General features: G+C 42.5%; 1 protein-coding gene across 4 annotated transcripts in view; it reads left to right on the top strand.

Annotated features, from left to right (window-relative positions):
* STK32C (serine/threonine kinase 32C) overlaps positions 1–27,190 on the top strand; it is a 165,470-nt gene that overhangs the window by 83,417 nt on the left and 54,863 nt on the right. For 3 of the 4 annotated variants that reach the window (XM_077930398.1, XM_077930401.1, XM_077930399.1), the window contains one exon: positions 13,867–13,922. In XM_077930398.1, the coding sequence (XP_077786524.1) occupies positions 13,867–13,922 (56 nt within the window). Of the gene's footprint in view, positions 1–13,866; positions 13,923–14,667; positions 14,740–27,190 lie in introns of all 4 variants that reach the window. The other variant, XM_028729875.2, reaches the window with a different exon arrangement.

Raw genomic sequence — 27,190 nt, 5'->3', positions numbered from 1 at the left:
ACATTAAGGGAAGATGCCCATTGAATTGCTTTACTTCTGCCAAATAACCACTGTATTATTCAAGATTGCTCTTTCCGCTGGGCTAATGAAAATGTTGAAAGCTGGCTTCCTTGCAAGTGGATGCTTCAGGAGCCGAGCTGCCCAAATTTCCATTCTTTCATTTTCTTACCCCTTTCAGCATGCCACCAGGGCTGCTTCTCTGAGATGCTTATTGTTGCATTCAGCCAGAAAATATTCTTGAACAATCAAAAGAGAAGGCACTCTCTTGCTCGCAATGCAGCAGGTGATTTAGAAAAGCCATTATGGCTGCTCAGGAGGGCAAAGAATGTCTGGCAGGAAAGTGGAGCTGGCAGGCCCTGGATAGGCAGGGAATCCCGAAAAATACACACAAAAGCCTTTGGCAGTGAGGAAATGAATGAGGTTAAAGACAGCATGAAAGATCTCGGAGCATATCCTGAGAAACGGAGCATAAAATCGGAGCAAAAATAATTCCTCAGCTGAAGAAAGATTGCCCATCCTCACATGACAATCAACAAAAAGGCCGATAGGCTTTTATAGGTTCAGGACAGGGGTCATTCTGCCTAGGATATTTCCCCTGTATAAGTGAATTGTCAGTGCACAAATGTTCAGAGGAAGGATATGTGGCTGTTTCGTTGGGAAGGTGTAGCTTAGAAGGCCAAGAGTCATCTCAAACACCATCTCTTGATGAAGGAATATCAGAGCTGGGGTTGGCAGTCATGGCAAGGAGCCTTCCTTCTCCAAGGTGGGTTCATGGGGCATCATTCAAAGCACTGGAAGGGCTGTTGCTCAGTGGGGTAGAGCAACTGTTCTGCATGCAGAGCATGGGAAATATTTCTGTCTGGAACCCTGGAGAGCCACTGCCAATCAATGTAGACAACACTAGATGGACAAATAGTTTGAACTGGTATAAAGCAGTCTCCTGTGGAAGGAGGAGGTAGAGTACCAGAGTACTAGAGCACTCCAATTGGAGAACAGCTTTTAACAAATGTGTCATGGATTTTGAAGGCACTCGAACTCAGGATGAAAGGGAGAAATGTGCTAAGTGGAAGGCACACTTGGCAAACCCTCACCATGATCAACTCCCACCCAGAAACCTCTGCCCCCACTGTGGAAGGAGGTGTGGATCCAGAAGTGGCCTCCACAGCCACTTACGAACTCACTTTTCAAACCGTGTTTATGGAAGACAATCTTACTTGGCTACAAGTGATTGCCAAAGAAGAAGAAGACCCTTGCCAACGGATCTGTAAATATGCAGTGCCAAGACCAGTAATGGAGTTCTTCCTTCTTGGTATAAAGTAATGGCAAGTGAAAGAGTTCATTAGCTGGGATGGATGTGGAAGAGAGTGCCTTCCCCACTCAGGAGTTAGAGATTGAGGACACTATGGTCACATGCCCTCTTAACATCCCGCTGATCAAAATTGGGATGCTTGTTGTAGTTGTTTTGCTCCTGAGCTCTCGCACAAAAGCGCTGGACCAAAATACAAGCATCATTTGGTCCCACACACTGGCACATGGCAGACAAACACCCCCCCCCGGACATTCTGGGATCTAATCAGAAGCCAGGATTCGCTTCTGTGATTCTGGGGTGTCCTGCCTCAAATTGGGACTATTGAGGGGTATGCATGTAGTCACGCATTGCATGGCTAGCCACACTACCACACCAGGGTCTCTGAGGTGCCTCTGCCTTCATTGCAATCTCCTACTGGGCCTTCCCCCATGATCATGCCACCTTCCTATTGGCTTCACTGGGCACAGCTATCTCTACTTCAGAATTGCACTTGTTCAAGGACTGAAGAACCCACAGTTTGGTGAATAGGATTGCTAGCTAAGAATATTCCCTTTCATTTTTATTCTGGCTGTACTCAGAGTCTATGGGGGCTGTTTTGCAATTTAGGAATGCAGTAAGCATTTGTTTTTGAAGCGCAAGTCCCTGGCAAAAAGCAATTCTTTCCCTACAGAATTGTGAAAATGAATGCCAGGGTTAGCATTTTATGGTTGAAATGCTTCAGTTAAGCTTTCTGCTGACTGTAGGGTGTGCATGAAGCTTGCATCTTAATGCTCACCTGCTGTCTGCTCGAACCCCTGCCAAGATTACTACAACCCGGGGATGAAAGTGCAAAAGATTTTAATGCAGGCAAACTTCATATATCTAAAAGTTTTAGATTCTTTTAATGCTCTGTGCATGTGGATAAGAATCAAAATTGCAACTCCAGAGACTCTAATATAGAGTGCTTCAGTATGCAGTAGGTATTTTTAGTAGAACAAGCCCATATAATAAAGGATATGGCACCGTTACCTCTTCCTCTTAATGTTTCTTTTACTGCCTCCATCTCTTTTGAAAGGCTCCTTACAGCCAATGCTTACATTATTTTGTGATGTGGCAAAGTCTTAACAAAGTCATTTTATTTTATTCCCATTTTGCTTTTGTGTGGTGAAGCACCATGCTCATTGCTCAAAGCCACAAAATACACAAAGTCTCAGGGCGTGTGCAGAGTTTTATTTGATCCAAGCTACTTGGTAAACACACTCACACCAGTGCACACCAGCACCACAAAAAAGAAATAACATGGTAAAATCAGAGACAGACAGGTGGATTGGCCTATGCTATATGTGCCCCTCCCCTTTCCTGTTCTAAACTACAGGGCAATGTGGTGGGACCTTAGATTTCAGCATCTCTGTTAGTGCCACCACCACCAGTTCAGAATTTGTATCTCCTCATCCCTGGAAGTAGAAGCTGGGGAAGAAAGTATATCTGCTAAACTCTGGTAAACCAGAGAAGATTAGGCCAACTTCATCAAGATTCTCAGAACATACAAAATTTTCACAGGTTTGCAGTTGAGGGTTTTCAGAATGTGGAATATTCATGGAAATGTTGACTCATTAGACCAGGGATAGCCAATGTTGTTGGACCACAACTACCATCAGACCCCTAGCATGGTTAATAGTCAGGGGTGATAAGTGAGGGAGTCCAATAACATCTGGCAGCTAGCACACTGATTACCCCTGCATTATGCTCTTCCTGAGGGATATCTTATGAGATCCCTCCCAACTCACCAGAAAAGAGCCTGGTGGGAAATGTGACTTCTTCTCACTCAATTCCAGTATTCTTTGATCCAGAAACACCATGGATGAGACCAATGATCTGATTGCTTATCACTGGCCACGTCAGAGGGTGCCATTTGGATGATAAAGAAGCATGAAATTATCCTTGCTGGGTGCCATTAACAGAGTGGTGTCAGTCCGAGTTTATAGGAGATGTCAATAGAAGGCAGCAGTCCTAAAACTTTATCTCAAGGGTCAATTCAGCCAGTATTACCTGGCAGGTTTTTAAAGTCCAAATTGCACTGTGCTGTTGATAACCTAATAGTTGCCTAGTCTTTGTTACCAGCGCATGTAACAATTTGGCAAGTGTTGTGGTCATGTGTTAACTTACAATTTGTTTTTATAAGAACAGTTTAAAATCATGGCTTTGTTTTTGGAACATGGACCATACAGCTGTATTGTTTGAGAATTCAACTTTCTTCTTTACAGAACAGCTCTGCGGAGGCCATCTTTACCCTAGACAAAAATAATTTGTTTCCAGTTCTTTTTACCTTGTTGACATTTTCTGTGTTACAAAGACATACGTAGGTACTTTAGTGTTATAAGGCTATTATTTTGCAAGGTAAAACTTGGAATTAGTTTAGACACATGTTTTGAACTCCCCATAGATTGACATACCATTTAGAGAAAGTTGTGATGGATTAAGTATCAGCTGGGTATATTTCTATAGTTCCCATCCATGGTGCTATTTACATTACTGCACACCATTGAATATATGTATTTAACTTTATTAGAAACACAGTTAAATATATAGCTGGGGAAAGGGATGGTTATTAATGATAATAATAATAATTACACAGAAAGCAAATACAAATGTTACATGCTGGGATCTTAGTCTCAAAACAGTAAGCTGGATGAAGGCGTTGTGTTCTTTACATGAAAATTCTTCAGCTGCAACTGTGGCCCAACCAGAATTAGACTTGGCAGCTAATCAGGAGTTGAGGTGCATCTTAGATGCCAAACCACCCACTTGTACAGGCAGTTTGACATTCTATAAAAGCTCTTGCTGTTACTCCAGACGAGTGGATCAGTGTGCATGCCTTATCACCCTTGGAAGACAGGGCCCCCATCTGGTTAGCTGTGCCTGCTCCCCTTCTCCCAACTTTCCCCCCAGTCCTCTTGCCAATTGCATCATAGCAACAACTCCATAAACAATGTTTTTGTTTAAGAAAATATGAGCTACACATGCTAACCACAATTTTAACACAGAATTAAAAAGGTAAAGGTAAAGGTACCCCTGCCCGTGTGGGCCAGTCTTGCCAGACTCTGGGGTTGTGTGCCCATCTCACTTAAGAGGCCAGGGGCCAGCGCTGTCCGGAGACACTTCCGGGTCACGTGGCCAGCGTGACAAGCTGCATCTGGCGAGCCAGAGCCGCACACGGAAATGCTGTTTATCTTCCCGCTAGAAAGCGGTCCCTATTTATCTACTTGCACCCGGGGGTCCTTTTGAACTGCTAGGTTGGCAGGCGCTGGGACCGAACGACGGGAGCGCACCCCGCCGCGGGGATTCGAACCGCCGACCTTTTGATCAGCAAGCCCTAGGCGCTGAGGCTTTTACCCACAGCGCCACCCGCGTCCCCAATAACACAGAATTAGATGCATTTTAAAACCCATGGATTTCAGTGTTTGATTTCAGTGAGTTAAGGCACATGTTCGTTATTTAATCAATTCAGCAAAATTTGGTTATCATTAAACCTCAGAGTGCTTTACAAAGTAAAATAAACCCTTAAAATTATCAATAAAAGACAAAACAGGGAATTTCCCCCCTCTTTAAAAACCCCCCACACATTTACTAATTAGTTACATAATTAGCAATAAGCCAAGAACTGATTTACACACTCGTAACTTCTACAGGTCCAAAATTGCTTGCTTAAACAAAAATGTTTTAAGCAGAAAGAGTACAATTAAAAGGCCTATCTGATTTCAAGAGGCAGGGAGTTCCACAGCGTAGGTGTTGCCACCCTAAAAGACTGATCTCTTACAACTGCATAATGTGTTAGCATTATGTGGCACCTGCAGCAATGCAAGTTCTTTTTTAGAGCTAGGTAAAGGGAAAGGGACCCCTGACCATTAGGTCCAGTCGTGGCCGACTCTGGGGTTGTGGTGCTCATCTCGCTTTATTGGCTGAGGGAGCCGGCGTACAGCTTCGGGGCATGTGGCCAGCATGACTAAGCCGCTTCTGGCAAACCAGAGCAGCGCACAGAAACGGCGTTTACCTTCCTGCTGGAGCGGTACCTATTTATTTACTTGCACTTTGACATGCTTTCGAACTGCTAGGTGGGCAGGAGCTGGGACTGAGCAACAGGAGCTCACCCCATCGCTGGGATTCGAACCACTGACCTTCTGATCGGCAAGTCCTAGGCTCTGTGGTTTAACCCACAGCGCCACCCGCGTCCCTTTTTAGAGCTAGTTCTTTATAAAAATGAACTTGTCAGATTCTGGTGCAGCATGTACCCAATTGCTTTCAATATGTGCAGATCTCTTCCATGCATGCAGAGGACTGAGCTGGATTAAAGCTCCTTTCACTTTTTTATTAAATTGTATTAAAATTATTGTATTAAAATAATCATCAGCTCTTGTATAGTGTGTCTTGCTCTAATCATTTGTGCTGGCATACAGTAACTGTCTGCAAAGGCATCACAAAGTCACAGCAATTCCAACATAATGGCGCATTTGACACATTGTGATACTGCAGCAGTTTTATCTTACTTATTCAGTGTAATGGTTTGGGAGTTTGATGCAATTCATGCAATGCACTTTGGTGCTGGTAGAGCAAGCCTTAGGATGTATACTTTATCAGCTTGCCAGTCTTACAGCCCTATTCCTAGCAATGAAGTGAATGGAAAGTGTAGTGATGCCTTTTTAAAGATTGTTCTTGGTTATTGAGGAATTAAAAAAAAGGTAAAGGACCCCTGGCCGGTTAAGTCCAGTCAAAGGCAACTATGGGGTTGTGGCGCTCATCTCGCTTTCAGGCTGAGGGAGCCGGCGTTTTTCCACAGACAGCTTTCCGGGTCATGTGGCCAGCATGACTAAACCACTTCTGGCACAACGCAACACCGTGACATAAACCAGAGAGCAATGATCAGCAATGATCATTGCAATAAGCAGCAGAAGTGTTTAAATTCAGCACGGGTTTAAGGAAAGGTAAAGCAGGCACAGATAAGGGACGCGGGTGGCGCTGTGGGTAAAAGCCTCAGCGCCTAGGGCTTGCCGATCGAAAGGTCGGCGGTTCGAATCCCCGCGGTGGGGTGCGCTCCCGTTGTTCGGTCCCAGCGCCTGCCAACCTAGCAGTTCGAAAGCACTCCCGGGTGCAAGTAGATAAATAGGGACCGCTTACTAGCGGGAAGGTAAACGGCGTTTCTGTGTGCGGCTCTGGCTCGCCAGAGCAGCAATGTCACGCTGGCCACGTGACCCGGAAGTGTCTCCGGACAGCGCTGGCCCCCGGCCTCTTGAGTGAGATGGGCGCACAACCCCAGAGTCTGTCAAGACTGGCCCGTACGGGCAGGGGTACCTTTACCTTTACCTTTAAAGCAGGCCAGAATCATCATCCGTGGTTAATGTGGTTATGTATTAAAGTTTTATATCCCTAAGTACAACTTATTCACAGTTTAGTCCCTAGCAGGAAGGCAGTAATAAAAACAGTGCTTATTTGAAAAGGCTATTAATTTAACAGAGTTGCTAAACCAGAGCCTGCTGTACATGTTTGGGGGAAAGAACTCACACTGTTTCAGTTACAAAACAAAAGCATTGCACAGTTTAATTAATGCACTTTATTAATGAAATCCTACATGTTTCATAATTTGCACATATGCAGAAGCTACTTAGTTTTCAGTGAATAGTTCTGCACCTTTAGCGTGAAACAAAGCAGCTATTTTATGTTCATGCTGCCAGAACTGTTCTTCTACACCCTTGGTGGTATTTCACTAAGACTTACTCAGAGTAGACTCATTGAAGGCAATGGACATGAATAAGTTAATTTCAGTGAGTCTACTCTTGAGTAAGATTGAGTTGCATATCACCCATTTTTTAATCATTTCAGTTGTGGCTTCTGAAGTTCGTATAAGGAACTGTGAAAATGCAGACCAGCCATGGAACCACGACATGCTGTGTGTCCTCAGCATCACATCAGCCGAGGAGTTAATCATGGGTACCAAAAGGGGTGGGGGCAAAGGGGCATAGACAAATGGTGCTGCCATGCATTATAACAGGACAGCCACAAAACTAATTCAGATTGGAATACCTGCCTCTTTTCACCGTTCTTTGCTTCCGCAATTAAAAGGTATACTAGGCACCAGTGGTTGCATGACTCATGAGGATGTTGGAAGCTGTGCAGCCAAGATGCGGTTTCACGGAGAAAGATGTTAGAAGTGCCTTAGAGGTTTTCTGACACAATTTTCAGTTTCTGAATCCTTGCCTCTAGCCACGTGAATATTTCACTCTGCTTGTGAAAGGTAGGGGGTGATTTGCAAATATGTAGGGAACACATGTTCTTTTCTAGTAAAGGTCTAACACTCACCCTTTCCCCAATGGCTTTTTCACATTCTGAATTCACTTCCCTTGACTTTGTTGTTGTTGCTGTTTACTCGTTTAGTCATGTCCGACACTTCGTGACCCCATGGACCAGAGCACGCCAGGCACGCCTGTCTTCCACTGCCTCCCTTGCCTTGACTTATAAACTTCCAAATCCTACTTTCATCTATATGGAATAATAACAACAACAGAAAAACCCTGTTAAAGATGTTTTATGCAACAATTGCCTTGAAAGTAGTCTTCTGTTCCTTTCTTTATTATACTGTATTTAGAGAACTCAGCTAAAGAAGTCTCATTGAAATCAGTGGCATGATTCCTAGGCTCTGATCCAACTAAAGTTTGTAGTATTGAAATTCCATTGAAATCAGTGAAGTTTGTCACATTGGTTTCAGTGGAACTTAAGCACAACTGGCTTTTCATCAGATCAGGGCCTTAGAATTATGCCATTGACCTCAGTGCAACTTCTACTGTGCAAATGCCCTGCAACCTGTGGCCTAAGAAGATTTTGTGAAAGGCACTTTTTTAAAATGATTTATAATGTGCCTCAAAATATGAAACCATGCTCCAGCTTATACACATTTGAACACTTTGTTGAAACACAAATCATGTAATTCAGGTTCAGTTTGTTTTTGTTTTGTTTTTTCCTCTTTGCCACCCAAGGTCTGCAAGATGGTGAAATGATATTTAAGATGCAAATATAATTTTACATTTTGAATCCCCACCAACACTTGCTGCTTTCTCTCTGGAGTGCCTACGTGTAGCGAAGTTTGGCCAACATAGTTCATTTTCTAATGAAATAACCTTTACATAAACCATTTCCCACACCATATGTATGCAAACCGAAATGACTTACATTTATTCTATCATTCAGGGGTAGCCAACATGAGACTGTCCAGAAGTTGTTGGACTCAAACTCTTATCCGCCTCAGCCAGGATGGCCAATGATCAGGAATCACAGGAGTTTTAGTCCACCCTGTTGACTATCCCTGCAGTTAGACACCTGTAGGACCTGTCCAAGCCATTCTGAAGCCTCAGGCAGAGCAGGATCTGCTACCACTACCTGCATTCTGCTGGTACTGGCTACTTTCTTTCCAGCACTACAGAGACGTCGCCTCAAGTCTCATGGTAAAGAGGGTGATCTCGTTCTACTTTCCCTCCCAATCTGCCTCAGTGTGGCTCATGGTATTCTGACTCACAGATCTGCATTCAAATTAAAGCCACAGATGACTCTCTCTCTTTTTTTTATTCTTTTTATTAAATTCTTGAAAACTACATCAAAAAGCATACAGACATTTAAAAAATAGAAATAGAAAAAAGAGAAAGAGAAAAAATAGAAAAGAAAAATCAAAATAACACATATAGACATAAAGCAAACAAACTTACAGACATTACTCATTTGACTTCCTTCCATCTCAGTTTAGGTTAGGTAAACTTATAACCTTTCTGCAGTTGTATTGTATCAACTCTATACATCGCAGGTTTTAGATTCCATCCACTGTGATTTTAGTAATTCCCAAATTAACTTCAATGTAACTTAAAAATTTATTCCAATCGTTCTTAAGCTTTACATTTTTTTGATGCCTAATCCTTTGTGTCATTCTCGCTAACTCTATATACTCAAATAGTTTCATTTGCCATTCTCTAACGGTGGGGATGTTAGAGGTTTTCCAGTTTTGCGCTAGTAAAATCCTGGCAGCCACCGTTGCGTATTGAAAGAATGCTTGGTCTTCATTTTTATCTCCTCTCCGATCATACCTAAGAGGAACGCTTCAGGTTTTTTGGGGAAGGTGTATTTCAGTATTTTCTTTAACTCATCATAAATTTGTCCCCAAAATCTTTTCACCTCGTCACAAGTCCACCACATGTGGAAAAAGTTACCCTCTTTAGTTTTACATTTCCAGCATGTGCTGTCTCCGGTCTTGTACATCTTCCCCAGTCAAAGCCGCAGATGACTCTCAGTAGTGGGCTGTGGTGCAGGACAGTGCTGCTTTCTTGACCTTCAGTCACCACCATCACTGTGGTGCACCAGGAGGATAAGGAGCAAGGCAGCAGTGAGGCTGGCATGGTGCAAACACACCAAGCAGGGGCAGATTGGCTCCATTGGCATGTTTGCTCTGCACCAACCTCACTGCCACCTCACCCCACCTAGTACACCACTGTGATGGCAGTGATGGGAAGTCAGGTAAGCAGCACTGCCCTCACCAACCACTACTACCACTACTACTGTTGTTGTTGCCATCTCTGTGCCTCGAGAGACAATGGAGTGAGACAAGGGAGTGCTCCTCCGGGGGTGGTCAAACCATTGCATTAGCAGCACCAAAGTGACCTTTCCAGGGTCCAAGCCTGGGCAGTGTGTATGGAAGTCCTTGGCTGCCCATTTGACAAGACCCCTCCCTTGACCTTGCTGATATGGTTCAAAGGAAAGCAGAGCAATATTACTGATGACTGTGATTATAAGCAATGGATAGAGGAAGGACTGGCATTTATCTTCCTGTCTATCAGATTGAATCATAAACTGAAATGCCTGTAATGAGCAGTTTTTTGGAACTGACCGTGGTGCTAAATGAATGCAGCTCTTAAGGTTCTGGTTATTGACCACCAAGTTCAAAGCCAGATGGCCATACAGTGCTTAATCCAGTGAATGTTGGCAGGGAAGGGCCAGCTTGCCCAACTTACTGTTTTTTGTTTTTTTTAAATACAACGATATAGCGAGTTTATACAATTTTGCTGAGCATTAGGTAAAAATAGGAATTCCTCTATTATCTGCTTTCCACTAAGGGCTTCCATTGTCAAATGTTCAGTCTCTTGACCAGCACCTCCTCTCTTGTAAGAGAGGCTGAACACGAATTGTCAGAGTAATTGAGAGAAATAATGAACAGTATTGTTTTCACAAGAAACAGCCCATAGAATATTCTATGTAATTTGCAGTTCAAGTTTCATAACCAGGTTTATGTAGTTATGTAACTTTGCTGCATTCCGCTTCCTTTGTAATTTGCAGAGCATTTCCCAGCACTCGTGACCCCTCCAGTTTCTCTACTGAAACCTCGAGCCAAAAGCTTTGTGGTATATAATGGATTGCCGATGTCAAAACTGTGTCACCCTGAAGACACGTTAGTGGGTGAGAATGGTCCTCTCTGAATAGGCAACAGCTGTCATCTCTTTACTTGTGACGGCTGCATGTCATGAAACTCTCCGCTACCCATTTATATTGGTGATTACAAATCGTTCCCAATGATAAGCTATTTGAGTCATTAGTGAAAGGCAGTTTTCTCTCTAAAAAAGAAAGTAAAACTATGTATTGTTCCCAGCAACTTTAGAATCTTCTATTTTTAGAATAATCACATCTCTTGTGGAGACGTGTTGTCATTTTTAGAAACGCTGCGCATCCAGCATGAAAAAGGCACAGTGAACCATGGTGAATATAAAGAGATGCAGGGGGTGGTAGGGGTGGCAGAGAGAGGGGGCTTCAGGTTGTTGGTTTCCTGTAATCTTGGTTCTCCAACTCCATTAAGGAGAAGGAGAAGCCTGCAATCAATAGTTTGGCAAGTTATTTTGAATTCAAATATGGAATTAAGTGTACCCCATCTCTCCATCTTGCCTATTCTCCTTTGCTAGCCTTTCGTCAGAACAGCTCAGTCAGTCTGAGCCAGGATTCACCTAACCACGTAACAACTCACAAGACATTATCTAAGTAGGTTGAGCATTTGATGGTATGAAACTCTGGCCTGCTGCTAAATTTGATCAAATCAGTGGGAACTAGGAATAGGATTTTTTAAATAGCACGATTTTGCTTTCAATCCTGTGTGGAGCAACATTTCGCCCACAACAAATCATCCTTTCCCCCACAGCTCCTCTTAAAAATGCTAAGACCCCATGAGCAATCTCCAAATGCTGATTTTCATGTTAGCTGGCCATTTGCATTAGTACTATTGTCCTCAACCCCAAATCCCTCTTCTTCCTTGATGCACACACAAGCCTTGATGTACATAGCTTTCCTTATATACTTCAAGCGAATGAATAGTTCTGTGTATATGTCCTTTTGCACACCCACCTTGTGCTTTCCATTCAAGTGAGCAGAAGAGAAGGGCACATCATATATACCTCATCACAGAGTCTGGACCACAATAATGGATTCATATTCTATTTACTAATAACCAAAACAGCAACAATCGCTCATTACATATTTTAGTTTTTACGTATTTTGCCCCCATACGCTGAGCTCTTCGTGAAGAAGGACAGGCTACAAATGCTTTAACACAATGTTGTTGTTGTTGTTGTTGTTGTTACACCCCTGTATAAATAAATGAATAATCCTAGAAGAGGTTTGACTGGCTGGCTGATATCTTGAACAGGAGGACTACACATTGCCACATTTTGCTATAGCTCCTACTTCCAGATTGTGTTGTGTGAAGAACCTCCTAGAAAATGCCAGAGATCTTATAAAACATGTGCAGGAAAGCACAACCAAATTAAGCCAATCAAGGTATAACTGAAGTGGGATTCTGTTTTTGACTTCACATGAGACTTAAATCAGGATTCGGAAAAGCAAAAATGTTTATATTTAGGAGCCATAGATTTTTACTTTGCTAGGTAAACGTCGTCAACAGGCTCATCACAGCTATCTGCCAATCACCCATTCCCACCACCCTTCTGAGTAATACCCCTCCCCACCTTCTCTCTATATAGAAGGATCTGACAACTTCTGTTTCAGTGTATCTGAAGAAGTGTGCATGCACACGAAAGCTCATACCAAGAACTAACTTAGTTGGTCTTTAAGGTGCTACTGGAAGGAATTTTTTTTGTTTTGACTATGGCAGACCAACACGGCTACCCATCTGTAACTGTAACATAGCATCTTACACTATGAGTACTTTTTAAAGATCATGGTCATTATGCTTGTAGTAATAATTTTCTAGCTGCTTTGTCTGCAGATCCAGGCAACATTTAACATAATTAAAGTGATGTATAAACACATTTCCTAGCTGGCATTATATCCCATTATGGTTCTAGAATTAGCTAGGAGCTAAAACTCAAATGGAGCCATAAATCAACTAAGCAGATGCCAGCAGCCTCTTCTTTAAATGTTAGTTTCCTCCTAACAGAAGTGACAAGTATGTGGGCTGCTGCATATTCCCCATGACACTGTTGCATCACTCACAAACAAAAGCCACAGCCTTTTAAAGACTGAATAGTATTGCAATTATTTATTATATTATTATTATTCCACCTTTCCTCCAAGAAGCTTAGAGTACTGTGTATTCTAGATTACTGTATTTTTTCCTCTATAAGACTCACTTTTTCCTTTCTAAAAAGTATGGGGAAATGTGTGTGCGTCTTATGGAGCGAATGCAGGCTGCACAGCTATCACAGAAGCCAGAACAGCAAGAGGGATTGCTGCTTTCACTGCACAGCGATCCCTCTTGTTGTTCTGGCTTCTGAGATTCAGAATATATATATTTTTGTTTTCCTCCTCCAAAAACTAGGTGCGTCTTGTGGTCTGGTGTGTCTTATAGAGCGAAAAATACAGTATATACATTTAAGATTTTTTGGAAACTGGGTGGGCGGTAGTGGGATCACTTGTTTCCTCTTCAGTTATTTTGAGATGAGTGCATAACCCCAGAGTCGTCCGTGACTGGACCTAATCATCAGGGGTACCTTTACCTTTACCTTTAGATGATTATTGGTTGATTATTGATAAAATATTCCGCTTTTTAATTGAAGTAAGAATTGCATAGATCAAATGTTGTGATGGGTATAAGGAGAGTGTGGTAGTTGAGAGTGACTGTGTATGTCTAAGACTGTCTAGTATGCTGCCAGTGGAATTCTGAAAAGGTCTGGGTTTCTTGTTGGTAAAGGAGGCCAGTGTATGAATGTTTTAAATGAATATTTTAACCTTAAAAAGTTTGGAAAATTCTCCACTACTGTGCTTTAGCAAAAAGCAGCTCACAACTCCTTGGTGTTTATTGGGCAACATTTTGAGCACTACAGCTTATGGCTGCATATGTGGATCCTTGGTGTTCGTATATTTTGTTTTTCACATTTATATCTCACTCTAGGAAAGTGAGGGTTGAATTGGAGATTTGAACCCAGGTCTCCGCTATCCAAGCCCAACACTCTTACACCTCATTTATGATTATAAATGGCATGCCTCTATGAAATGCAATGGTGGGAAACTAATGAAAAATGACAGAACTTCTTTGTCTTTTTTTGCAGTGAATTTTGATCACTTCCAGATACTTCGAGCAATTGGGAAAGGAAGCTTTGGCAAGGTAAGAGAATAGTTTGTAATTTGAGTTGGGGCGGGGAGCAATTAAGTGCATTGTAGTAAAGATAAAAGGAGGTGTTCAATTAACTGTTTGCACTAGCCAAGGATTACCCCTAGAGCAAGGAGATATTCCTTCCCCTTCCTCTCCCGTCCATGCCCCTCACTGTCTGCAAATCTGTTCTGGAGGATGGGAGGAACCTCCAGAAAAGATTGGGGGGCATGGAGGAGGGGGGGCATGATCTATCCCCATGGCTTGCTTTGCCCATCATAGCAAGCCAAGTCTTGGCTTCGCTGCCCAACTGAACTGAAAGGTCCAGGAAGGATCAAAGTGTCTGTGATTTCCACCCCAGGAGCAAACGTATTTGCACACTCATGCTAAGTCATGGGTTGGCTTAGTGTTGTGTGTAAACACAGCTGATGTGGCTTATATAGAAACCACAATACATATTGCACCATATAGCAATAAAATCACAAGGTAAAGCGTCACAACACACACAGTGCAATCTGATACATGTCCATTCCAAAGTCCCATTGAGTTCTAGAAGTGCATATAGCAGCTGAAAAGAGTAATTTAAGGGCTGATTTCACGGGCTTGGCTGTATTATCAACTACCTGCTACTTCCGAACCTTTGAATCAAGATTTGGGTCATATTTCAAATCTCTTTTTAAAAAGCTTTATTTAGAAAAGCGACTTGGCCCACAGCTGATTGTTTTAATTTTAATTTTGACAAGCTCATCTCTCTTCTCAGGCCCTGATGAATGCCTTTGAAACCAAAAGACATTATTCCTCTACTAATCAAAAAATAATCAGGGAGCTTAAGGTAAAAGTGCTAAGTGTCTTGGAATCAGCTGACTTGCAATGTGCAATTTATTCAGTGACTCATGGAATGGGTTATGGCTCATGTGTATGAGTTGTTATTTCCATTACGATCTGTGCAACCTTTTAATTCATTGCCCAATAAAAGGAGCTAATGAAATGCAGTCTGTGGGTTCAGGCAGGTGTCAGAATGTGCAAAACTCTTACTTTTTCTGAAGATTCCTGTAATAGTATGCTACTGAAATAAAAAGCCGTGCCTTATCCGTTGAGCAGGCATATAAAAAGGCACACATTGAAGGCGCGCATTAATTTAACAGGAATACACAGAGAGAGAAATAACGACCCGACAGAGGTTGAACATACATGTCCTTTTCAAAATCTAGAAAGAAAATCCATCCGGGCATAAATGTTTTAACAGCTAGACTTTCCACTTTAAGCAGAGTTGTTCAAACCCAGAAAATGCAATGTAACAGATTCTTACCTGTGACTGGAGGTGTGAAATATTCTGGACTGAAGTGTGTGCTTTGAAGGTATCTTTCAGGTTTTTAAAGCAGTCATCTACTTAAACCCTGTGCATCATTCTGCTTTGCGTATGTATATCACTACCCTAAACAATCCTGGAGGATATCTGTTTAGTACGACAAAGTCAGTTAGACCGTTCTGGCAATGAAACCATCATGTTCGGTGGGTGGGAGAGGGAGGTCTGGGACAACAGAATGGAAGGCTGGTTGGGTTGAGTCAGCAGAATGGAGTAGAGGGATGCTGTCACTCAATGCAACTTTCTCTCCCAGCCTGGCATTGGGGTTTTGGTGATTGCAGCCTTACCTGGGAGTAAGCCTCATAGAATTCGCTTGGACTTACTTCTGAGTGCACATTACTGTTAGTCTGAATCTTATACCTCGTGGACACAGTTTACTGCTATAGGGACAATGCTTTCTCAAACTGTCTTCATTAAGTGTAGTTCAGTTCAAATGTACTAATTCACCACAATATAAACATGGCAGGCACATGCCATCCTGGGCCCAGAGAAATTCAGAAGGAGTACTTAGTGTGGTGGGTTTGAACTGAGAAAGGGAAGGAATACTCAACTCTGCTTTCCACTCTACTGAAGTGGCACATGTCACTTAGCACAGGGGCATGTTTTGCCCACCTTCTTTCAGAATTGTCATTGTCAAAGTGTTGCCGATTGAGAGGTCGCCAACATGGTTCCTTCCAGATATTGTTGGACCAAAACCCCCATCACTCCCAGCCCTCATAGTCAATGATAGGATATGGTCAGAGTTGTAATGCAAAGCCATGTTGGCTAACCCTGTAATAAATGTGCACACACCAGTTTGTGAAACCCCCTTTCATACATAGATGCAGAGGAAGGGGAAATTCTTCCCTACAGTAAAAAACAACAACTAAGCTGTTGTGGTTTGGGAGTGGGGGGCTTGGAGAGGAGACTATATTGGAAATACAGTGGTACCTCGGGTTACAGATGCTTCAGGTTACAGATTCCACTAACCCAGAAATAGTACATCGGGTTAAGAACTTTGCTGAGAGCCAGTGTGGTGTAGTAGTTAAGAGCGGTAGTCTCATAATCTGGGGAACCAGGTTCGTGCCTCCGCTCCTCCACATGCAGCTGCTGGGTGACCTTGGGCCAGTCACACTTCTCTGAAGTCTCTCAGCCTCACTCACCTCACAGAGTGTTTGTTGTGGGGGAGGAAGGGAAAGGAGAATGTTAGCCGCTTTGAGACTCCTGAAGGGGAGTGAAAGGCGGGATATCAAATCCAAACTCTTCTTCTTCTTCTTCTTCTTCTTCTGCTTTGGGATGAGAACAGAAACTGCACTGCAGTGGCAGCGGGAGGCCCCATTAGCTAAAGTGGTACCTCAGGTTAAGAACAGTTTCAGGTTAAGAACAGACTTCCAGAACAAATTAAGTTCTTAACCCGAGGTACCACTGTACATTGCTGGCCTGGTTATGGTAGGGAGATAAATGTCTGCTTATGGGCCCTGCTGGTGTAGTCTTGGTATCAGAGATGTACCTAGGGTCCCTTGGGCCCCTGCAAGGAGCAGTATCAGCAACCCCCCCCCCCAAAAAAAAAACACCCCCACCCCATAACTTTACCATAATAACCACATTAGAAATTAGTACATTTTATGTGACCCAAGTATTTGAAGCGTCCTGAGTGAGGGCAAAGTGAGGAGGAAGGGTGAGACTACTTGCATTCCTTTGTGCCACAGTGCAAGACAGACAAGAAGCTACTTCCATGCTTGATCTCCCCGCAACAGCAGTGGCATGTCAACACACACATATGCCATACACTCCATCATCTGATAGGTGACTTTTGCACTCCCAGTGGGGGTCAGTATTGCCAACAACCAGGTGTGCCTCTGCCTGGTATTCATTTACATGGAAGGGAGAAGTGGTCCTCACATTGCTTATGTTAGGTCTTGCGTCTGTAACCTAATTATGTTTTAGCTGAATGGGCTTTTTCCAAATAGTTTTAGAACTGCAAGATACAGGATTTTTTCCCTCCTTTTACAAATTTACTAACCCAGTTAGAGTGAACACATGTCTCTTCCCACCCAATATATTTATCTCCTCTCTGAGAAGGAGAAATAAAAATTTGTCGTTCTAATTCTGGACTTTCTTACTAAAGAATATATAAATTCTGAACAATGATAAAAAAAGATTAATTGACCAGTTCACATGGGATTCAGCATTTTCTCAACTGCTCCGCTCTTGTCCCACAAGATCACTCCTTGCATGCCCCAGTTTGCAACCAGGCGTTTGGGGTTCAGTACATGGCTATGTTCAGCAAGGGTTTCCTGAAATTCTGGGGACTCCAAGCAATGCTGCCACTGTCGTGGAAACTGCCTGCTGAGTGCAGTGCATGTTTGTGTGCTTTTGTTTGTTTGTTCAGGTGGTGGTATGTTTGGGGACTTCATGGAGAGTGATTGCATGGAAAAAAGGGACCGGGAATACATATGTGTGTGTGTGTGTGTAAAAAGTTTGTAGCTATGGTTTTGTGAGCACTATCTTAAAATGAAAACGGTATCTGAAGAAGTGTGCATGCACATGAAAGCTCATACCAATAACTAACTTAGTTGGTCTCTAAGGTGGTACTGAAAGGAATTTTATTTATTTATTTGTTTATTTTTGTTTTGTTAAAATGGAAATATATGCAACTCTAATGGAGTATATTTCCATCAAATTAAAATTTCTATTTACCTAAGAGATCTATACATCTTTTAGTAAGAAACCAGTGAATGAAACAGTATAACCCACTCCAAGTGCACCTAAATGGTACATTAATACTTAGTGACAGCACGACCTTTCTCTCTACCATCTAGAGCAGCGGTTCTCAACCTGTGGGTCCCCAGATGTTGTTAACTACAACTCCCATCATCCCTGAGCTCTGGCCTTGCTAGCTAGGGGTGATGGGAGTTGTAGTTCAACAACATCTGGGGACCCACAGGTTGAGAAAGGCTGATCTGGAGAGTCACAGGTTCCCCATGCCTACTATAAGGCATGGCTGTATAGAAAAGCAGAGTAATGACAGGATAAATCAGTAGTCCCCTGCCATTGAGATTTCATTGAGATGCGCTTCCATATCTGCTATCCTTGGCCAGCTGTTGGGGCACCAGTGCTGAGGTGGGGCACAACTGCTGACACCTGCCCTGGGACATGAGGTAGATGGGTATAGCCACCATTTACATTTTCAGCAATTCCTCCTAGGTACTGTTACTCTGGGACATTGTAGACAATGTAAATGACAGCTAGACCCAGCCATCCAGTGCTTCTTGGAGCATTGGTGCTGCCACAGTGGTTGACTACCACTCTCAGGTAAGCCCACCAGGACATATCAGTAGAAGAGAAGATCCAACAGAGTGAACCCAGTTCTCTTTAAGCTGGAGATGGCCCTGGATTTAGTGTGTAAATAATTGGAGCATTTTGTTCATTTATAAAACTACTATTGCTGAGGGAAGCCGGTGCAATTCAGTAGGTAGAATTATAAATTTGCAGCTGCTGGATTTGAACATGGAACAGCTAAATTAAATTAAATATAGACATAGTTGTTGATAAAATAATATGCGTTAAACAGAAGCCAATTGTAAGATTTAGTTTTGCTTGCGCTTCATTATTAATCTCTCTAATCCACGCTCCTCAAAACAATATGTGAACCAAAATGCAGCTGTCCTCCAAAAATCACACTTTTCTGAATTATGAGATGCAGTGTCCCAACCCAAACTTTGTGCAGAAACATGTATGTTAGGCAGAAGTGTGCATAAAGAGCATATATTAGTGAAAATACATATGTACAATATATTAGACAACAATGCTTCAGAAAGATGTTTATTAGACAAAATTGCAAAAAAAATGTATATTAGGAGAAATGTGTACAAACAAAAATGATAAGGTGTGTGTGTGTGTGTGTGTGTGTGTGTGTGTGTGAGAGAGAGAGAGAGAGAGAGAGAGAGAGAGAGAGAGAGAGAGAGAGAGAGAGAGTGTCTCGGTATATGTATATCACAACCTGATATGGAAACATTGTGATTTACACACAAGATAGGAAAAAGTGAGAAACTGAAACTGATCCAATCCTTCCTTGCATTTAAGCAATCGTGCACTGGAGAGGAACTCTCATTTTCTTTTCTTTAGCATTTTTTTTAGCAGTAACATTTGCTGTTCAAGCCCGTGTTTTTAATTGATGCTGGGAGCATATATGCAGCAGTGCCAATCACACTTACCTGGGAGCAAGGACAGAGTCACACATCCATGTTTATCATTTGATAGCTGCAGCATAAACTGATGACATACAAGTGTGAAGTGGCTGCTACCCAGCAAACAACACAGAGAACTATTTTTTTTTTACTGTCTCTTCACTCTGTGGTCGACACATGCAGCTGTGTGAGTCACTTACAGTGCAGTCCTATGTCTACTCAGAAGCAACCCTTCACTGAGGTCAATTGGGTTTACAACCAGTTAAGTGTTGATAGGACTGCACCTCTTAAGTGGCAGCCGATGAACTGATTCAGCTGATGGGTGAATCAGCCTCAAATTCTACCAATTTCCTCCTTTGCATCCTCTCCAAGGAAGATGGCTTTTGCATGACCTTCCTAAGAAAGGCTCACGTCTAATGTAGTTTGCTGTTCAGAAGTAGTTTAACCTTAAGATTGCATGGCTTTAATAATTCACAGAGCTTGCAGATGAGAATGACAAAGCTTTAATCTACTTATATAAAGGTCACCGAGGCCTACACTGTAGAAATACTGCAAGTACAATCAGTTTCGAAAATGTCTCAGTATCAGTTCCAATTAGATTTTTTTTTTTTGCATGACAGCAAAATGTACGTATGCTTTCTCCTTTTCGCACTACTTTAGAATAAGCTCTTGCTTTGCAAAGTAAGCGCATGCACATGCATGCGTGCGCGCACACACACACACACACACACACACACACACACACATCTCCATACATGAAGAAACCAACCCACACAATGAAGCCATTCCTGATGTAATACAAGAGCATGGAGCACCTGCTATATTTTACTTACTCCACCCATCAGATTGTAGAGGATTCCACCTCTGGATCACCATGTGGTGTGATGTCTCACTGCTGGGCCACCAACCTGTCCCTTTTCTTTTCAATGGGTGGAATTCAGCATAGTTCTAAGGAGATCTTTCCATCAGCCTATCAGCTTGCCAGCTGCAGCAATCTCCCTTCTCCTCCCTCCCCCAATGCACTGTTCTGGGTTTCCCCTCAACCCCCCTGAGCCAGTTTGCAGGAGGGATGATGGGGGTATGCAGGGAGAAGAGGGGAGACAAAAAGCCCCACGGCACTAGTAGAAGACTTTGCACTAGCTTCTGCCGGCAGGACTCATGAGTTGAAATAGTTGATTCCAGCCCAATTTGTATATCTGCCTCAAGGTGTAAGATCCTATTAGAGGGACCCAGAAAATTAACATGAAAGCTCAGAGCTTGGGGTCACCAATATAGGCCTTCACTGGCATCTGGTGAGCTCCTCCATTTCTCACCAATTGCTATGGTCTCACTGGATTTCCAAAATACCATTGAGCTATAACTATGGGCCAGTAAGTTTGAATGAAATGCCCACAAAGGGACTTGTCAGAACCTGAACTTTTAGATTCTACTGATTCAAATAAAAGATGAGTTCTACCACTGTCACAGCTGAAACCTGGTAAGTTACAATGACACCTCATTAGCAACAGCATCAGTTTCACAGCTTCCTAGCAGTACAATATATCTCTCTGGCTTCAGAGAGAAGTAAAAGACCACTTCCCCCCTTTTACACAGTTAACTATTTACAAACCTGACAGTTTTTATAGCATAGAAACATCATTACTTACCGTATATATTTCTCCTCATAAAGATACAGTTTCTTCACCTAGCCCAGCAAGATTTGGAGGGCCACATTGTTCTCTACCCCTGGTCTAGAGCCATCGGTTTATGCAGTGAAGAAGTTCTATACTTTCCATTCAGTCTTCTACTCCTCTGCAGAGTAATCCAAAAAAGGTCTATGAGCACCCGTGGACCTGAATAAAAAACTTCTTGCTGGCCCATGTAAGCTGCTCTGAGCTTTTTGCTGGAAGAGTAGAATATAAATTACATAGCTAATCCTTCCCACAGCCTAGTTCTTCAGTGCTTCTGATGGCCCAGTCGTCTTTCATTTTAAGCCTAGATTACAATGAGGAACATCACAATCCACAAAAGGCTTTACCCAGGCACACATGTTCTTGAAGCAAGCTGTTTTCCGAACAGAAACAGACCCTGTGGAATGTGCTTTGATGTACAGATCAGCTGACTGATTATTAGCTTTTGGACTCAGACTAGGTTTCTTGAAGTAGGATACATAATAAAAACAAGATTTTAACTTCAGTCTCAAACCATGGATCATGGATTTATATTCTAAAATATCCTATCCTGCAACTCAGAAATTCAAGTTCTACAACAACGTTCTTTGTTCTGGTTGCTTTTCTTAAAATCATTTGTAATAAAAATCTTGTCGCACTGAGCCTGATAACATGATGGCAAGAAAAAACCTGATATGTAGACATAGTCTAGGCCAGATCAAGGGCCCAAGGCAACTAGCAGCAAAATACCAAATGTACCTATTCAGATATAAGTCCCTTTGACTTAAATGAGACTTGCTGTCTGATGAGTGGGTATATAGTTTGCAGTTTTAACATTGCTCCTCACCCCCTAGTCTGATCACATGTGGAGTAATATTACAACCACACAAAAACATCTGGAGTTGACAAGCACAATTTCCTTCAGTTTCATTGCTTCCTTCCCTTTACAACCGTTTGGTCTAGACAAACACAGCAGAATGAAGTGGGAATGAAGTGATGCTGCTCTGAGCTGTGGTCATGTGTCTATTATGCACATTAACCTTCAGACTTCTTCTCTGCTGCTTTTATGAGATTATTTTGATTGGGATGTGGAGATAATGCTACTTTCATTTTGTCATATTTTTGTTTTATGAGTGTACTGGCCTTATTGTTTTCAAAGGTCATTAAACTGTATTCTTTTATAATGTCATTGTATGTTGCTTAGATTACATACTATGTTTGCCACTATGCAGGCATATTAAAATCGTTTACATAAATAATATCTATTGCTCAATAATGACCTGGTTTTAATGCAGGCAGATAAGAACCAAACTGGTAAGAGGCAAATGATGTGGTTGAAAACAGGCTGTTGGTCAGGTTCTGGAGTGAACAAGTAAGGAAGCAGGGAGGCCAAATTATCTTCTCTCAGGGACAACTCAGACGGAGGAACCAAACCAAGATCAACATCTCAGCCAGGCCCCTATTGGTTCCTCAAGTCTGCTGAAGGGCAGTAGTACTAAATCTGGACATATCACACAGTGCAGCCAAGAGCAGACCAATAGGTCCTTCTTCCATGGTGGCGCAGGGAGCAAAGGTTTCTGTGCTGTGTTGCCAAGGCTCTGATTCAAGGCTTCTGGCATCTTACACAAGTAACAAGGAGCAGTTTTCATTAACTGCCTTCCATGGATACCTGTTTCCCAAGCAGGTACTAGCAGGAATCCAGGTCACCAACAGTTGGTATATACTAAGCAATATGTATAATTATCTTTGAACATTTGCACCTTTATTTCCCATTAAGCATATAATGAAACTAATAAAAAATAATTAACATTATGACAAAGCTCTTTCCCTCAGATTGGAAATTGCCAGTATATAATGCCATACATTTAGACCACATGTTTTACAACATTCTTCAGGGAAATAAATTTTGCACCACTGAGAATCAGATATATTAAGGGTTTCAATTACAGGAGGCATCGTGGCATAGGCTAGTTATAGATACCATCTGTATTCCATACATAGTTGAGTGTTAAGTACTCATGTGAGTAGAATTGCATGAGGAAGAAAGTGGGTCTGTACTTGCTGCTGCCGCTGCCTCATTCTTCATGCCTCTATCAGCTCAGATGCCTCCAGGTAGGTCTACTTGCATGAGTTAAATGCTCATGTGAATAGACTTATGTTGAGGATACCCAAGTCAGTGTGGACTTGAGGCACAGGGAGGGATGAATGACTATCTCAAATTTGGTTTCTCCCACATTCTCATTTTTCCAGTATTAAGTTCTGTTCTCCATATTTCCACATCCATCTGTAATTCCTTTTAGGGGAAAAAAGACCTCATGAAAATTCTTCAGTATTTTAGACTGAGTTTCTCCTAACATACACATCTTTGTATGCAATTCTACCTAATATACACATTTTTACAAAGTAGTTTCCCCTCATATGATGTATTTTATGTTGGTTTCGCTAATATATGAATTTTTGTGTGACACCTTAGCCTAGTTTTGGCTGGTACCAATTAGGTAGGTTTGCCTTTAAATGCAAACTGAATCAGATTTCTCTCTCATCCTTGGGCATAGGTCAAGGCCAGTAAATACAGTCCCATCTATTCAGGCAAATCCAGACAGAAAATGTTTCATTTCTTCACTGGAGCAGAAATCAGCTTTGCCCTCATTAAGTTTCTGGTGCTGCAGTTTCTTTCAGCATCCTTAGCTTAAGAGCAGTGTGGGAATATTCTGTTTTTGAATTGCTTCCTGGAGCCAGACAGACCTTTGTCAGCTGCATGAGTTAGAGAGGATGAAGATTTAACAATGAAAATCTTGACCTGTCTGACCTCTCCTTTCCTCATAAGAGTGGCTGCCTTTTGTGTGTGTGTGTGTGTGTGTGTGTGTGTGTGTGTACCTGGGCCCTCACTTCTCCCCACTGTATTCCTAAGCAGATATGTGGCAGAAATAGACAAAGGCCACGCACCACTTCTCTCTATTTCTAGGATGGGGGAATTGGTGGCAGCAGCAGAATTAAATACTCAGAATAGAAACTAAAACTTGGATCTAAAGCTGCCCATGCCAGAGCCTTAATACCTCGGGCAATTAAAACTGGACTGGCATCATTCCTAAAAAGTATGGGAGTGATCTCTGCCCTTGCACAGAGATTGCACTAATAGTTTGAGAAGCCTCTTTCCAATGTATATGAAATGTTGGCTTGGATCCAAAGATTCCCTTGAATAAATGGAAGTGCCTTCCATTCATGCCGGGGAAATCTCTGGATCCAAGCCAGTGTAATTCTACAGCATTGAAAATATATTCTGTTTCTATGAAAAATAGACTTCTGTTGAAAATGGAATCTACATCAAAGAACACAAGAAGAGTCCTGCTGGCTCAGATCAACAGCCCATCTAGTCCAGAATCCTGTTTTCCAGAGTGACAAAGCAGGTGTCTCTAGGGAGCCTGCAAATAGGACATGAAGGCAATAGTCCTCTCCTGTTGTTTCTCTCCAGGAAATGATATTCAGTGTCGTGTTGCCCTTTGAACAAGGAGGGTGCATTTAAAACTATCAAGATTAGTAGCTGTGGATAGAGCTGTCCTCTGTGATGCCCCTTATAAACACACCTAAGCTAGTGACCAAAGGGACGCGGGTGGCGCTGTGGTCTAAACCACTGAGCCTAGGGCTTGCCAATCAAAAGGTTGGTGGTTCGAATCCCCGCGACAGGGTGAGCTCCCATTGCTCGGTCCCTGCTCCTGCCAACCTAGCAGTTCGAAAGCATGTCAAAGTGCAAGTAGATAAATAGGGACCGCTCCAGAGGGAAGGTAAACAGCGTTTCCGTGCACTGCTCTGGTTTTGCCAGAAGCGGCTTAGACATGCTGGCCACATGACCCAGGAAAATTGTCTGTGGACAAATGCCAGCTCCCTTGGCTAGTAAAGCGAGATGAGTGCCGCAACCCCAGAGTCGTTCGCGACTGGACTTAACTGTCAGGGGTCCTTTACCTTTACCTTTAAGCTAGTGACCACCACCATCTGTTGTGGCCACAAATATGTACACCAGGTTAAGAAGTCCTGACTATCTCAAATCCATTAGTAATTCCATTGGTATGAGAGATGTAGAGGGGAAAGAAAGTTATCTCTATGCATTTTGTCTATGTATGATTTCATAAATGACTATAAGGCACCTTCAGACTTTTCTTTCCACATGTTCAAAGAACATGTGCAGGGTGTTGCAGGGACTGTGAACACCAGCCATACTGCTGATGCGCCTGCTGACTCTAACCAGGTTAAACATTGAGAAGGGAAAAACCAAAGGGTGAATCTTCATGCATTCAGTGAAACATACTAAGAATCCTCTATAGAATCCTGCCCAGTTTTCCCAACTGCATGGAGGACTCTGAGTTCAGCCAAACACCTGAAGATGCCTTCTACAGACCCTTTCACTCAACACTTGAGAGTCAGGGGACAGGAGACACTGAAACCAGGGCTGGCATATACATCATCATCATCATCATCATCATCATCATCAGGGAGCAGGGCTATCAGAGAGCTATGCACTATGACCCCAGTATCTGTTAACTTGGTTTGTCATCACTTCCAGTGCTCAAAACTAGGCTTTTTGGCCCTATGAGCATCACTTTCCACTTATGTACATTTAACCCCCTTCTGCTGGGTTGTTGCCCACTTATTCCATTTGGAGATCCCTAGAATACTCAACATGAATTTATCTCCACAGCTATAATATTTACCACATTTTAACACTTGATTGCAGGGATCAACACTGAAATGGAGTGTAGCTTCGTCAACAAATTATAAGGCAATTAAGTGTTAATATCTCAAATCCATTTTTCACCTGGCTTTGTTCCTAAACCTGCTGATCAAATGACATTTAATAATTGCGGGCAGGATTGGGCCAAATTAGCAAGAGTAGAGGCAAGCAGTAGGCAATTGTGATTTGTAACATGAACGTAAGGCTTAATATTCCCAATGCTTTCTCTTTTGTCTGTAGAACAGGAAGAATTTCCTCATCAATGTGTAGTTGTTTCAATCTAAGTGCAGGCTATAGAGGGTAAATATTTGATTTAAGCTTTTAGCTAGAATTCAGCTTGCAGCCCGAGTTCCATATTCATTTTTTAATAGGTGCAGACGGGTGGATCCAAAATAGGTTAGGCTAGACAATCTCTGTTGGCAGCATTCTCATATTCTCTAAATCACTCTCTCTTTCTTTAGAAGTTAGAAAGGCAGGATTTTAGAAGCCCTTGGTACCATGGATGAGGTGTTGGAGGAGGCTATTTTCACATGGGAAGCAGCAAAGGAAGCTGCCATATACTATTGGTCCATCTAGTTCAATAATCCCTACAATGACTGACAGTGGTATTTCAGTGGTTCAGACATGAGTCTTGTTCAGTCCTCCCTGGAGATGCTGGAGATTGAACCTCGGATCTTCTGCATACAAAGCATATCATCTATTACTGAGCTGTGACCCCTTCCACAGCAAGTGTGGTTGGATCCTGAAGCAAATATGGAATGGTGATCTCAGTTGGCCTCTAAACATTTCACATCCTGATATGTTGGTGCCCATTTGTTGATCTCATCACCAGCCATCCTAAATTCTCCCCACTATCTCTCACATTGCATGGGACATCATTTTCTCTTTTCTGAAACCACTTTCCCAAGCTTTTCCCTACTCAAGAAGGCAAAAGTAAAGAGAGTCTGGCCCCAAGGTATGGTCTGAAGGCTAATGAGGCCATCACCTTGCAGAAGCTAAGCAGGTCTGGATCTTGTCAGTGGATGGGGAGATGACTACCTGGGAACCACATGGATGCCACCTTGCAGATGGAAGAAAGGTGGGCTATAAATGTGAGAGGATGAATGAGTGAATACAAAATTAAACTGGGAAGTCCTGGCACAGCTTCTTTATATAGCTGGCATTGAGAATAAGACATGTGAGAGCTCCTGAAGCTCCAGTGGAACAGGGTACCTGACATGATAGCAGGCTCCAGGCCAGTGAGCCAACAACTGGCACTTGGTGCCTTTTGCCCACCTTCTTCATGGGCCTGACTATAGCAACACCTCCCCGCACCCAGCTGTACAAGCTGGTTTCTGAATTCTGAATGGAATCATAGAACTGTAGAGTTGGAA

This window comes from Podarcis muralis, chromosome 6 (genome assembly GCF_964188315.1).
Source record: "Podarcis muralis chromosome 6, rPodMur119.hap1.1, whole genome shotgun sequence".
NCBI classification, from domain to species: Eukaryota; Metazoa; Chordata; class Lepidosauria; order Squamata; family Lacertidae; genus Podarcis; species Podarcis muralis.
Note: the sequence above shows the minus strand (reverse complement) of the source record. Positions and strands in the feature narration are given on the sequence as shown.